This window comes from Haliaeetus albicilla, chromosome 4, assembly GCF_947461875.1.
Source record: "Haliaeetus albicilla chromosome 4, bHalAlb1.1, whole genome shotgun sequence".
Lineage (NCBI taxonomy): Eukaryota > Metazoa > Chordata > Aves > Accipitriformes > Accipitridae > Haliaeetus > Haliaeetus albicilla.
Window position 1 is genome coordinate 22,866,092 of NC_091486.1, and position 14,604 is coordinate 22,880,695.

Sequence of the window (14,604 nt, forward strand, 5' to 3'; positions counted from 1 at the left end):
TCAACATAAATCCAAGAATTAAAGAAATTCAGGATTTTAATCTACTGAAACTAAGCAGGAAAGCTTTCCTGCAAAGAAAAAAGGGTTCAAGTCTCCTGCAGACATCAAGTTCAAAGGAATGACACTGTAAATGCCTCCTAGCAACATTAAAGATATTCATAATCCTCATCCTCTCTACCTTACTTTAGCTTTATTAATTGAAAAAGCAATGAATGCAAACAGCCTGATAAAAATAGAAACAGTTTATAAATTAATTTTTAACAAATTATGCAATTTTATTTTTCTCAAGTATAAGCCTGAACTAATAATAAAGAGAACAAGCTCCTAATTTTCTGATAAACCACATATGGACTTTTTAGAAAAAACTCACAATTTTAAATTTTTTTTTTTCTTAAAGCTCTGGTATTCAGAACAAAATAACTATGGTTTCCAGATTATCACTTTAAAACTAGCCATTCTGGAAAAAGCAAGTAAAATTGATATACAATATTTTAAAATTATTCACACTGATTCCAAATGTAAAAAAAAAAACTTCTTAAATGTAAAATCATGACAGTTTATTTATCACACATGCTTACAAACAGCACATATCCAAACTATATGTCTTTACCATCATACAGTACTATAAGCAAATTAATCAAAATTAAGTTCCTTTAAAATCTTGCTTCAACTCACTTTTTAAAAAGCAAAAAATAAACTCTTACTATCTTTTTAGTCCTATAACAAGGCAGGCATAAGAAATAATCCTTTTAAGCAAGGGCTAATTCTAATAGACAGGAGGTGATACTCCTTTCTATTGATAAAAGTAAATGTTCCTTATATTGAACAGACCAGGTTCCTTCCATTTAAATCACTGTTAAACTTCTCATACTTCAGTGATAACTGAGAATCAGCCATTAATTTTTGTTGGACACTTTCTTTAACCCCAACTTTATCTAAAGCATTTTCCAAGGTGAGATGAATAAAAACAATTTGTACTCCTTTCTTACATAATTCAGTAAAGTTATTATCTGTATGGCCAAATTCAAGAGAACCAGTATTTGCAATACTGAAAGATTAGCTTTCACACATAAAAATGTATTTCAGACACATTACATGTATAGAACATGTTCTGCACTAAATTGGATAACCTCAACCAGTTGTCTTGGCATTAGGTGTCTTAATCCTAATAAATCAATTGTGATTGCATTAGCTGGGTAAGGGAAGCAAGCACTGTGGATCTCTAGGAAAGCATACACGTCTGAGCTCTCTGAAATCCCAGAAGCTTCTTTTTCATGAATGGCACACTGAATATGCAAAAATCTGTTCTAATTGACCAAATGACATAAAGAGGAAGAAGAACAAGCAAACACAGTAGAAATAAAGACACCCCCAGTTACTCACAGAAGGAAGCATCCCAAGCATTTTCATAAGAATGAACCTTGCTAATGGCCCCAAGGCTGCTGTAGAATAACAATTGGGTAACAGAGTGGGGGGGGAATATGACCAAACGAGGAAAGTCTTCAAGACTAGAAAGTATTTACAACTACACAGTGTGTGGAAAATGAAAAAAGAAAAGGAAAAAAAAAAAGTGCTTAAACAACTTAGAGAGAACATGCACAGTACATACCACTGAGAAAGTCCAATAGATGCAATAGCAGATCATAAAACAACCTTCTCAGGAAGCTATTCTCATTTTGAGAGCTGTACTGTTTTTTAAATACGTTTTCCAGCCAATGTGCTGTTTGTTCTCAAAATTAGACCCCATGCTGAGATGGTGGGCTGCATTCAATTCAGTCATGCTCTCCTGAAAGCTGATGAGTCATTGTAGCACTAGGAATCAGCCTCAGTAAGACCCTTCCAATCCAGCTTGTGACAGTGAAATTGTGTAATTTTTTTATATTTCTTTTATGTATTAGTGCTAGATTGAAAATTGCTATACAACATATAACACTTTGCCAAATCATAAACCATACTGGAATATTATATCACAAATTATTAAAAGAAAAATGAAATTTGTCATGCAAAAAATAAACCACTTTCCCTTACAGATAATAAACACAGTAAGCACATAAAGCGAAAGGTATTTCTCTCTTCCCACTACAGAACTCATATCTATAACAAAATTCTTCGCTACTTGGGTAGCGCCATCATAACTAGTGGGACTCTAGATAAAAAAGACAAGCTATGTCCCAAAGCTTCACAGAGTACTTAGTCATCATTCTGCACTTCAAAAATAGTGACTGTTACTTGTTGCAAACTAAACATATGAGAACATTTTCAGAAAAGCAGAAAAACTTAAGTCTCAGTACAGAATAGATAGATCATATGCTACAAGCATCTAGTGTGCCTAGATAGACATTCTAATGCTACTTACTGCTGCCCGTGACATTAGGAACTATATGTATTTCTTTCGATGCATTGACACTCATCACGTTTCTCCCTTATTCAGTAGCAACTCAATTTCAGCTAGCAGCTAATAGCTATGGCTGGTCACTCCTTATCAACCTTCTTGAAAAGGAAATTCCACTTGCTAAGGCAGGCCTGAGTAAAGGAGGGATCATCTGAACTGAAACAATGTTGTCCAATATGCTCACGCAAAATGCAACTTTATCTTAAAAGACCTGAAAATGAACAATAAGAATTAAATCAACCTTTAGCTATTTCATTTTTAAATGTGATATACTTTCTCTATAGTTTTCAGGTTAAAAAATAATTTAAAAAAATCCTTTCACCCAAATAGTAATACTAATGAGTTTGTCAAATTAAAAAGACAAAGTCCTTGAATTCATCAAAAGAGGATAAATACAAGAAATATCATCTCCCACTGAAACATTACCCTTCCTGTCAGTCCCAATGGAAGCATTTTACTTAAATGTCCCCTAACCAGCCAAACTCTACAACTGTCAGATTTACTCACCCGTTTGGATTTTTTAAGGATGCTTGATTCTGCTGCTACTCCCCTTCATTGGTGGCTGCTAGGCATAGTATTTTAAGTAATTCTTTAAATTACATTAGCTAGCTACTCTAAGCAGCATTCCAGGTACAGTGGTGAAGAGCAGGGAAAAAAGGTCTCCTGCTCTAGCTTCTGTGGCTGGATAAGCCCTACACTTGCTGCATCCTTGGAAACACAAGAGCATACAAGTACTGCATACTACAAACTTACATCCGGAAGCAAGCATACAACCACAGGAAAGGCACATGTTGTCTCCCAACTTTCACAGCGGTAGCACACAACATATAAATAACGTTGCTCACAAAACTGCAGGCATTTGCCTACAGACTTGCAACCTTTAAATCATAATCTCCTCCTCATAGCAATAGTTTCCATCGGTCTTTCAAAATGCGTGCGAGGAAGAAGATTGCAACCACACCTGGTATATTTCTGGCCAAAGAGTCAGTATCACCATAGGGAATGTTTAATGACCAAGATTTTCTCTTAATGGGGTGATAATTTGGGTCTGTTTCTCTCTCTACTACCTTATGAAATTTCTTGGGATTTAAGTCTCTGAGAATTCTTGACCCCAATAGAAAAAGTTAAATAGGCCAACAAGTTAAAAAGTATTGCACATCTTAAAAAAAAAAAAAAGGCACTCAATTGTTAAAGCACCTTTTCTTTAGGAAACCAAACAAAAACCAGGGAGGAATAGTTTCTGTTACCTAATAGGTGATAAAGTCTTAGTATGGATAAAGTACTTCATCAAGGCTGGAGCTTAAATTTTGCTACTCATTATTTTATTGAATTTAATGATCTGTCTTTTATTTTCTGTTTTCCTCAAACAAATCCAAGAGATACCCAATTTCTAAAGGATTTAAAGTTCAGCTTTAAATTTTTATTATTTTTTATATTTTCACTGCAAGACAATCCTTTTATAACACATTCTGTGGCAGGCTTAATAAAGTTAAAAACTGCAAAACTAATAAAAGCTAGTAATAACAGCGGTTTTGCATTTCCCTGTTAAATTGTCTTTTTTTTTCAATTGCATACAGTTAGAACACAAATTCCATGACAGGATATCACTTCTGCATGTGCCAAAGAAGCCTGATTGTCATTGTTGCCCTCTTTACTCAGGCAGAGCTCCCAGTGAAGCAGATGGCCAGCGTGCCTGAGCAAAAAGGCAGGCCACAACCAAGGTATGTCTGAGGCTCTATTCAGTTTTCCTATTGGTTCAGCCAACAGAAATTTGTCAAGACTCAGATTAACAACTGAAGTAGATGCAGTTTAATTACTCCACTAAATATCTTTCATGTACTGCAGAGGTAACAAAAGGAATTTTAGTACTTTGTTACATTTACAGAATACTAGGAACAAAAATTCATTTTCAGTGAGGCTTTAAAGTGCATTCTGTGGCTGACTTCATACAGAAAAGTAAAAATTTCCAAGCTAATAAAAACAGCTCATATATTCATACAGAAGACACCACAAACTTTGTCACTCATTTCAGACACAAACTGGAGCTCATTTATTTCACATGAAATGGTTTAAAAACCTATTAGACTTCACAGTAGTAAAAGTCATTTTTATTAACACAGCTAGAAGGCCAACAAAAACTGCAGCAGCATGTGCTTGGTTATTGTCCAACTCATTTATTGCATTGCAGGTTGAGAACAGCCCTACAATCCTGCTCAAAAGTGAACACGTGAGCAGTCCCATTCAAGTCAAGCCATCTGTTTACACTAGGCAACTTTACAAAAGGGTTTCCCGCAGTGCTAACACTGATTCACTATAGCCCTGATGGACCACTCCTATAACTAGCATGCTAGCCAATCATTTCCTGTATGTTCTTAACAGTAGCATCAGGCAGTGGTTGCATGGCCAGCTGAGCCAACCCACTGAGTTGCCATAGGATAAAGGGGTGTCTCTTTCTCTCCCTCTTTCCAACTCCTCTCCTTCTCCTACTTGATGCCAAGGTTCACTTTCTTTTCCAAACTCTACTAACTACCAGACCTTTCTTGCATGCTGCTCTAAATCACTACGCCACCAGGAAACCACTTAATTCCCTAGGTCTGGTTTAGTTTTCCTCCAGGTTTGTAAGTGAAAGCAGCTCACAGAGAGGTCCAATGAACAGTGGTGCTAGCACAAAGCAAGCAGCAAGAACTCAAGGCTAGCAGCAACATGGGAATGGGACATTGGAGGAGAGAGGGAAGGAGAGTGGGAAGGAGAGTGGGGCCTCCTGCTTCCAGCAGGAGTTAACCGTTCAGTTGGCTCATCACTTCTCATGAAACTGTACCCTTAGATGACAAGCTATGACGAGGGCTTGATCAGATCTAAATGGGGTCTCCCACCGGTGTTGAATGATGTGAACTTCACAGAGTAAACTTCCTTCTTCTGGGCAAACCTGGGGAGGATTAGATACATGTATGTACTCCAGTTCTGCAGGCCTTCTACTTCCTCAAACTAAACTAAACTCTCTGTGGTATATTTATCAGAGTTGACAATGTGCACAATGGTTTCTGAAGATGAAAATCATTACCTGGATTCTAAATATTTGAGTGAATGTATCAGTTCCTGGGATATCTTGTGGACTATGCTTTTTTTTTTTTTTTTTTTTAAGCAATAGCACAGAACACAACTAAAACCCCCATCCTTCTTGTTCCACAAAAGCATGAGCCTGCAATCCCCATCAAAGGGAGTCCCTATTGGAATGGACCCCCATTCTTCGACTCGACTCAGCAGGGTGTAGTATCATGACCTGCTTGTGCAAGAAAATAATTGGGCAGACACACTGCTGCTGTAAACAGTGCCCTTTTGCTGAAGATATGGCTTCTTGATTGTAAAACAAAGGCAACTTATTAATGTTAAAAGCATAAAATAGAACAGGTCATAAAAGTAGAACAATTTCAGTCAACTCTTCTATGTCATTTCATTAATCCAAAACAAAACTTGTAACAGTGATCCTTAGATCTCTAATCCACTTTAAGCATTGCAAAACAAAGAAAACATTAAAAGCCTTGAAACCAACAGTAAAAGCTTATGGAATCCGCTAAAGGCTATCCATTCCATTAAACATTTCTATGCTTACTCATTAAACTTTATTTTCTTAAATTGTTCTAAAAGTGTGCTGAGTTAAGGAAGCAAAAAGCAGTTAATAAAATGAACATTAACACAAGAAATTGGACTTCAAAATGTATCTCAAACAATAATAAGCTATTAAGAGATGTTTACTCTTCACTGAATCCTATTTTCTGTCTCTTGGATCACTGCAACTCAGGGATAATTTCTTTGAAATTAATGGAGTTCCACTGGGTTGACTCAGAGGAAACCTTTATTCCTTAACCTAGAAACAGCTCAAGGTATCTTTAAGAATAAAGCATAATTATCAAATTCTATAAAGAAACACTTTAGTTTTAAATAATCTGAAAAACAACTCTGTCCTTTATTTGCCACATTCAGTGTAAGCTATTAAAAAGCTGACAAATTATCTGATTATCATCGCTAATTAGCCACAGTAGAATAAAACCATCAACTTCTCTTTAAATAGATGTCAACCTGCAGATCATTAATTAGAAGGGACCTTTAATGTTTTTCAACAATGACACCTCCTAGAAAGTGTAATTTCCTTTGAAACATCCAATTGCTATACGGTTCCAGCACTTTTTAAGCAGACCTCTAGAAGAGGATAAACAATTATAAACTCCTGCTTAAAAAAGTGATAGTACAATGTGATTCAAAGTTACATATTTGTCTATCTATCATCTGAAGAGTATTCACAAGCTCTCAGATCTAAAACTAAGTATTGCAGGAAGACTGAATGACATTTGATCCAATATTCATAAAGATAAAATGAACTACCTCTACAATGTGCCTGGTCACTGCTCAATTAAAAATAAGAGTATTCAGATTTAAAAAAAAAAAAAAAATCGACAGAAGAACCTCCAGGTTCAGTGCTAAATGAGAATTTTAAAAAAAACACCATTGGGCTTTGATCTGGCAATAATCTAACAGTGCAAGAAGGCACATGGAGAGGGAAAGGCTCCGAATAGTGTGACTGATGTCATGTCAATCCAGGAAGCCCAAAAGGAAAAGAATTTAAAGGCTTTAATGAAATTGCATTCTACCTTTCCCCCAAATGAATCTTTGCTCATTTCCTGCAAAACACATGGAAAGTAAATCTGGATTAAAGTAGGATTTCATTGCTCAAATTTCCAATCAGCTCAATATATGAAAGAAGGTTTTGGGTTGTCTTACAGGGAAATAGAAGCATCGCATACATCACGCAGTTATCCTAGTTGAAATCTGCTTAGATGCTCTGTCTCTATTTGTCTTGACTCCTGCAGCTTAATTATTTACTGTAATTCTAGCGTTTGGCATAGAACATAAATCTAACCAGGTGTCATCCAATTACTGCTTTCAATTTTTAACTAAAATTCTGTGGTTTGTTCTATTCTTTGCTTTAGCTGATTACTTTGCAAATTCCTGATATGCTTTGCTGAACAGAATACAGAAAAAGAGTAAATTATTAAGAAAATTCAAGAGATGTACTAGGAGAGGGATACTCATTAAAAAGAACCATACAAAAAAAAAAAAAAAAAGACTGTCAGTGCACAGAAATACCACTTATTAGTTAAAATGTGAGATTATGATGTGTTTCACTGATAGGTACTTTTAAATTGTCAGCCCTCAGGAAACAAACTAGTTCAGAGCCAGGTAGATGGACACTCAGTGGGATTTTTGCTTTTGATTTTGTGTGAGTACACCTCCAAGAGAAACCAAGAAAATTATACTAGTGCAGGATTATGAACACTGCAGCCCACAGGTCATGCACAATACCTATTAAATTGTACGTCAGGACTGCACTGGTATATTCATTTTCTTTGCCGTTGTCGTGGTTTAACCCCAGCCAGCAACTAAGCACCACGCAGCCGCTCACTCACTCCCCCCCATCCAGTGGGATGGGGGAGAAAATCAGGAAAAGAAGTAAAACTCCTGGGTTGAGATAAGAACGATTTAATAGAACAGAAAAGAAGAGACTAATAATGATAATGATAACACTAATAAAATGACAACAGTAGTAATAAAAGGATTGAAATGTACAAATGATGCGCAGGGCAATTGCTCACCACCCGCCAACTGACACCCAGCCAGTCCCCGAGCGGCGAATCCCTCCCCCCCCACTTCCCAGTTCCTAAACTAGATGGGACGTCCCATGGTATGGAATACACTGTTGGCCAGTTTGGGTCAGGTGCCCTGGCTGGGCATGAGAAGCTGAAAAATCCTTGACTCTAGTCTAAACACTACTGAGCAACAACTGAAAACATCAGTGTTATCAACATTCTTCACATACTGAACTCAAAACATAGCACTGTACCAGCTACTAGGAAGACAGTTAACTACATCCCAGCTGAAACCAGGACAGCCGTCCTTTCTCCCTTCTCATTACTCCCAAATCCTCAGCCCCCAAGGAAAGTCTCACTCAAGGTCTTCAAACACTAGGTCTTGGCAGGGGCGTAATCTTACAGACAGGCTTCTCTGTCATTTAAACGTGCACAGCACTGTACAAGGGAATATGAATACTGACTCTGGCCTGTCGCCTACAGCAACATCACTATTCGTCATCCTACAGACAGATTAAATAGGTTTGAGTGAAGGCAATGTCTAAAAAACGCTCAATTATTAATTTGGAGATTGAACTATTACAATGCTCGATGGAAAAGCATGTTTCTCCATGCCATTCTGGAAAGAGCTGCTGTAGCATTTCTCTACTCGGTCCTATTGAACCTATTCATTACTGGCCTCACTTCATGCAAATGTTCGTTGTGATTTCTGAGATATGATATTACACCACATAGATTCATTCTTAGAATAGCCTTCATTCTCAGATTAATAGAGACCTTATAATGGTAACAAACTTGAGTCATATTGGCCTGGGATGCATTTAAGCTGGTGATTTATCATTGCAGAGATTTAGGATGTAAATCAAATTTGATGCACTAGCTTCTGTGTTACAGCAAAGTTTCTGCACAACCACATTTTGCCAACACACATATGGAACAAATAATGGGCTTTCCTAAAAAGAAAAAAATATTTTAAATTAAAAGTCTTCTGATCTTGAAATCAACAATAGAAACCTTAAAAAAATGTCAGTAAGCTATGAGTTATTGAAGAGAAGCAAAAAGTAAATACTAGAACTCAACCTAACTGTGATCTTCTGGCCTCTTAACTCAATATAGAATCCAAAAATTAAAAAAAAAATAGAATATATGTAGACAGAAAGACCATTAATGGAGATGTTTGCATTTCCAGCTGCATTTCCCAGAATTCGAAAGTTTACACAAATATTATGATTATCTCAAGGAAAATATACAACCTGGCTAAGCAATCACTGATGCTATATAATTCACAGCAATGCGAATCTCTCATCTTTGATTCCATACATGAAGCATGCTAAAGAAATAAAAAGATCCTCAGAAGTATCCACCACAGGGGAGGCAAACAGCAATTTAAACATTGTAAACTACACAATACAGTGAAATCCTGGCCTTTACATAGCAATGTGGTGCTTTACAATAAATTGCAGCAAAGCCAGAATTTCAGTGTAAGTACATGCAAGTCTGAAAAAAGATGATACTGGCATTGTTTTGTAACTCACACTAATTTAACAGAATTGGTGACAAAAATCAATACCAATGTAATTTATTAAATAATTCATATTCTTTTAATACTAATAACACGTTTATTTTCTGGGAAATTTACATCATCTCTGTTGAAAGTAGGTCATCAGGACTTAAGGGACACCAAAAGTAGGAAATTTAAGTGATCTGAAATACATAGGTTACAAAAATACTGACTATTGTAGATTTGTGAAGAATGTTCTTAATACTTTGCGTCTAGAAAGAAGCGCTCTTTTTTATAAAGAAAAGCAGGTTTCTATGAATTATTTATATATGATTTTATATATATATATGAATGATTTTATAAAGAAACTAAACTAACAGCTCCTCTGGTGCTGAACCATTAAGAACAAAAAAATTCAAGCACCCTCAGGTACTAAATCCTCATCAAAAAAAGTACAGCAGGCCTTCCATGTTAGATAAGGTGAGCCTGATAACAGACACTACGTGAAATATTGCATGAGTATGTAGATCTGGTATGCTTTGCAGTAGCATTAAAGAACTCATTGTTCAAATGCGAAGTTGCCCTAGTGATCTCATTTGCCCTCTGCAAAACTGCTGAGAGTACAACATCCATCCAGTGCCTCTAGTTTATGACTATGAGCATGAAGCACTTTGAGATTCCTCAAAACAAACATTAACGTTAGTCCCGTGATGCTCCTTCTTGACACTACCTTCACTTAGGTAGTTTTTTAGATTCCAGCTGCAATTTTTTGTGATAACAGTTACCCCACAGGCAACAAGGCTTATAGAGTAAAGGTTGCAGAACCAAGCCCTGTACTACTGGCAGTTAAGAGGCAGTATTTTTATTCAGTTTATAAGTGGTATGTTTAATTCCAATAAATCCAGAATTAGATAAATCAAGGAAGAATCATGATACTATCATTTGAGCAAGTGCTCAGGTGAAACTACTTCTGGAAACATCCAGCTTATACTGGGAACACTCAAGTATTGCCAACAAAAACCTTCAGAAACATCATGGAAATACCTTTGCAAATACTGAACACTAGGCAAGATAATATGATTTTCACCATTTTCCTTCTGAGCCTTGGAATTGCTTTCAGGATTCTCTTAATGTTTTTTGTTTTGTTTTGTTTTAACAAGAGTCTGACATGATCTCAACATTCAAGGAGCTGGAACTTAAGGATACCAAATATTTCACAATAATAATTGCAGTGTGGCCAAGATTGCTATCCAGAGATTTTACTGGTATCGGTTACCCGTTACTAAAACTATACTGTTTCATTTGCACAATTACTCTACTCTGAAGGGGCGGGGGACACCGTCAAAGTAAAAAAAACTTCTGTACTTCCACTGCCTATGGGTACTAGCTACTTCAAAGGTTCCCTCTGCTTATCCTGTCATGTCATTTACCAGGCACGTCCTGAGCAGTCAAAAGTGGCTGTAGAGCAAAGAAATAAACTTTTAGATCAGCACTGCAGCTTCCATTCTACCCAATATAAAATAATAGTGCACAGGATTAACTCTGCCCAGTGTGACCTCCTCGGCTAGGGCTTTTGCAGGTCTCCCGCTGCACATTAGCTATCTGCTATTTCCCTGCTCGTAAGTGGGAGCTGCTAGCAGCAGTTGCTGTATAATTACTTACTTGATTCTGTCTAAGGAGCTTAAACTAAGAGTTGAGCAAAGAAAGCAGATTAACAATTTGAACGCACACGTAATACACAGACACACAACCAGCAGGACTGCCGGGTCAATACATGGGGCCGAGGAAATGCACTTCAGCCACTCTTGCTCCAACTCGACAGGCTTAATTTTCACTGCAGGGCAATTAAACTGCGCGAAGAGGGGGAGACGGGAAGAGATGGGCTGCAGTCACAGGCTGGAGGGAGGACTGGAGACACGGCTACTCCATCCCCAGCAGGCAGATTAGTACCAGAGGAGCGGCACTCAGCCCGCTCTGCCCGTCACATGCTCCCGGAGGTCGCCTAGCAACAGCAAAGCCCAGAGAAAAAGTTCTCCCTCTCTCAACTTCAAATCTGCGTCTGAGACCGACTGAGGGGAGCTTATTGTCCTCCAGACTAAGCATCTGTTACTTTCTTATAGCCCTCTGTAAACGACTGCATATACCACACGTACGCAAGCCTGTCCACGCACACCCTCTGTCCCCCGCCCTCCCCCCCCAGCACAACCTGTCTGGTGCAAGTGCCGCAGCCTGTGCGCTTCTCAAAAACAACTCTAGGTACAATTTTAGTGGCCACCAGACCTGCTCTTGGAATGCAGGTGAACTCTGCTCTGCAAAACCACCCACGTTCTAGTGGCAAGAAGGGCACTAAGGTCGCAAGGAAAAAAATGCAAAAAATCTGGGGTGATTTTTTTCTTTTTTACCTTATCCACAGCCGGTAAGCAGTACTCGCTACAAGAAAAGCTGCACACTTGCAATCTCTAAAACTGTGAGGTTAGACCATGGAGTTGCAAAGTGTGAGCTGTCCCTCCAAATCTAGCAACATTTGTGTGTTGCTGTCTTGTACAACCAGAAAAAAAGTTTGTACAAACCAGAAAAACAATCAGAAGAAACATCCTGGGATAATTTAAAACCAAGGTGAAGTGAAGCTAAAGAGCCGGTGGTGTTTGTGGTGTTTTTTAAGGTGCTACCTCCTTTTCCACAAACAGAAATCGACTCCATCAAATGACTCCGGGAAAGAGCCAACCGTCTCCCCTAGCTATTAGAAAGAACTCCTTGAATCGGCTCCCGTTAACCCTCTACTTTCAGGCACTTTGGTCTTTTTCTCATCGAAGTCCCCAGGACAGGGATGTGCTCCTTGCGGTGCAAGTCCCATTCCAGAGAGGCTGGAGCATAGTGCTTACCTTGGCAACTGCCCTGCATTATGCATGCAGTGAATAATATGAGCAGTTTGCAAGCAGTTGCTGCTCTTCCATCCATCTGATGGCGAGGTCCCATCTGAGCTGGGATGCTCCAGCTCCCTCAGAAGCTGGCTCCTCGACTCCGGGGTGCTGATCTGCACAGCAGCAGCACAAGGAGCCTGGTGTCTTTTTCTTATCCCGCTAGTTGCAGGAGAAAGGCGTGTTCGCCTGTTGAGACATCGCGTTTTCTATAAACTCCCACCCTCCAGACATTGCATAAAGCTCTTTATACCCGGCGGCCCCGGAACCAGCATGAGGGAATCAGGCACTGCTCCAGGCCCTGCAGCCACAGGCTGCCTCTGCCCCTCCTTCCACAATTTGCAGGATAGGCATGATGCTTCCAAGTCCCTGCACTTTGCAGGCTTAGAGTCCATTGGTGCCACACTGCGTATTTTGAGTAGATATGGGGAATTTCAGATTGCTAGTGAAATATCTCCCAGGTTTTAGTGGTCCAAAGGCATGCTCCAAACAAGAAAAGTATTTATGACAACCGTGAAAAAACTTCACAACACCTACTTCCCAATGCAGGGGATAAAGTTGTTATTATTCCTCACATAAATATTGCAATAGGAAAACTGTAGGGATGAAACTTATTTCTGCACTTTCTTAGCAGATAAAATCAGTTTGGTAAAGTGCTTTGCCTGTGAATGCTTGATACCAACTGAAGACACCTTACTCTGGTTCTAACTCTCCAACAGTGTGTGCAGCACACGTGAAATGTCTGCCTGTGTTTTACTGCTGTCATTTCAGGAATCAGCTACCTACTAACAAGGGTAGAACAGTGCTTAGTATCACAGGAGAAAGATAAAGATACCCTAATTCTTCAGGCTGGAATGCAGTGTTGGGAAAAGTGCAAACATTTTGGAGGCTTTGCTTGTAGGATCAGAATTATCATACATAAACTGTGTGTGAAGTTAAATCACTATTTTGTTTTATATTAGTCAGAAATATTCTTCAATGTCAAAAATTTAGTTATGCCAAGCTGTTCCTTTCTCTGTATGTGCACACATACACGTGAACAATGACTACTGTGCATACATACCATGGGAGAAAGACGGGTCTATTTGTCTCGCAAGAGGCTTTGTCAGATTAGTTTTAATGACACCGTCTTTATAAATTCCATCTATTGTTTACGTTAGCTTCATGCTATGCTCATTATACTGCAATGGGTGTTTGCTGATGCTGCAACAGAACTTAAGCAATATTTCAAAGCATTAACTGTTCTTTTTGCCATGGACTGTAATTTCAAATTAATGGGTAGAGTGCCTGCATTATTCTTGCAGAAGTTGTGGAGGAACATATTGTTGCTTATTAGCAGATAGTGATTTTTCTCCAGGTCCTGTAGGACGCTAATCCCCCTAAACCTTTCCGTAAAGGTTTTCTATCTATCAGGATAGGAAGGGGGCGGGAGAAGGGGGAGAAGATGTGGAGCATAGGCTTTTGCAACGTTGTGATTTATGCAGGTTCAGGGCTGTTTGGTGTAGTGGTACGACACAGCACCGGGGTCAAGCCACAAGAAACACTGGGGGCAGATCAGAATATTCAATTAGCTTCCTGGCACCTCTGAATCACAAAGAGAGGATAAGATCTCTCCATCACAAGATCCAGAGCTGCCGGGGGAGGGGAGGGACCTGCCCTCTTCAAATCTCTCTCCTCCCTCCCACCCTCTCTCCTTTCACTGTAGGAGAACAGTGCTTGAAACATTCCTTTCTGCACGGAAGGACTTTTCCTATTGTTGTTTTCTTTGTGTTTCAGTGTTGCCAACTTACTGGAATTCTTGTCGTGGTTTCACAGCAAGGCTCAGGCTGACCAAACGGAACCAGCTGCGTTTGTGTATGGGGCCGCCGCTGCTTTAATCCTCCAACAACGCCGACCAGGAGGGAAGGAAGGAATCCTCAGAGGGGAGCAAGCAGATCTACTCTGTACAGATGGGTGCCTGAAAAGCCAACACACAGACTGACTGTAGTTAATTAGAAGGGGAATTGTTTAAAGCAGTTCACACCCCAGCAACACGCAGAAAGGGCAAACAGTGCTTGGGAGCTGCAACCCGTGATTGGGAGCTATGTGCGCTCTTCCGTCACTGTAGGTTTGAGGTGGCCTGGATACAAGCTTTGGGAGGCACCTACCTAT

General features: G+C 39.0%; 1 protein-coding gene across 7 annotated transcripts in view; it reads right to left on the bottom strand.

Annotated features, from left to right (window-relative positions):
* The window catches only part of LRP2 (LDL receptor related protein 2), a 135,074-nt gene extending 122,404 nt beyond the window's left edge, over nucleotides 1-12,670 (bottom strand). For all 7 annotated transcript variants that reach the window (XM_069781328.1, XM_069781327.1, XM_069781325.1 and 4 more), the window contains exon 1: nucleotides 12,418-12,670. In XM_069781328.1, the coding sequence (XP_069637429.1) occupies nucleotides 12,418-12,511 (94 nt within the window). In that variant the 5' untranslated portion in view covers nucleotides 12,512-12,670. The remainder of the gene's footprint in view (nucleotides 1-12,417) is intronic.
* Nucleotides 12,671-14,604: the final 1,934 nt, after the last annotated feature.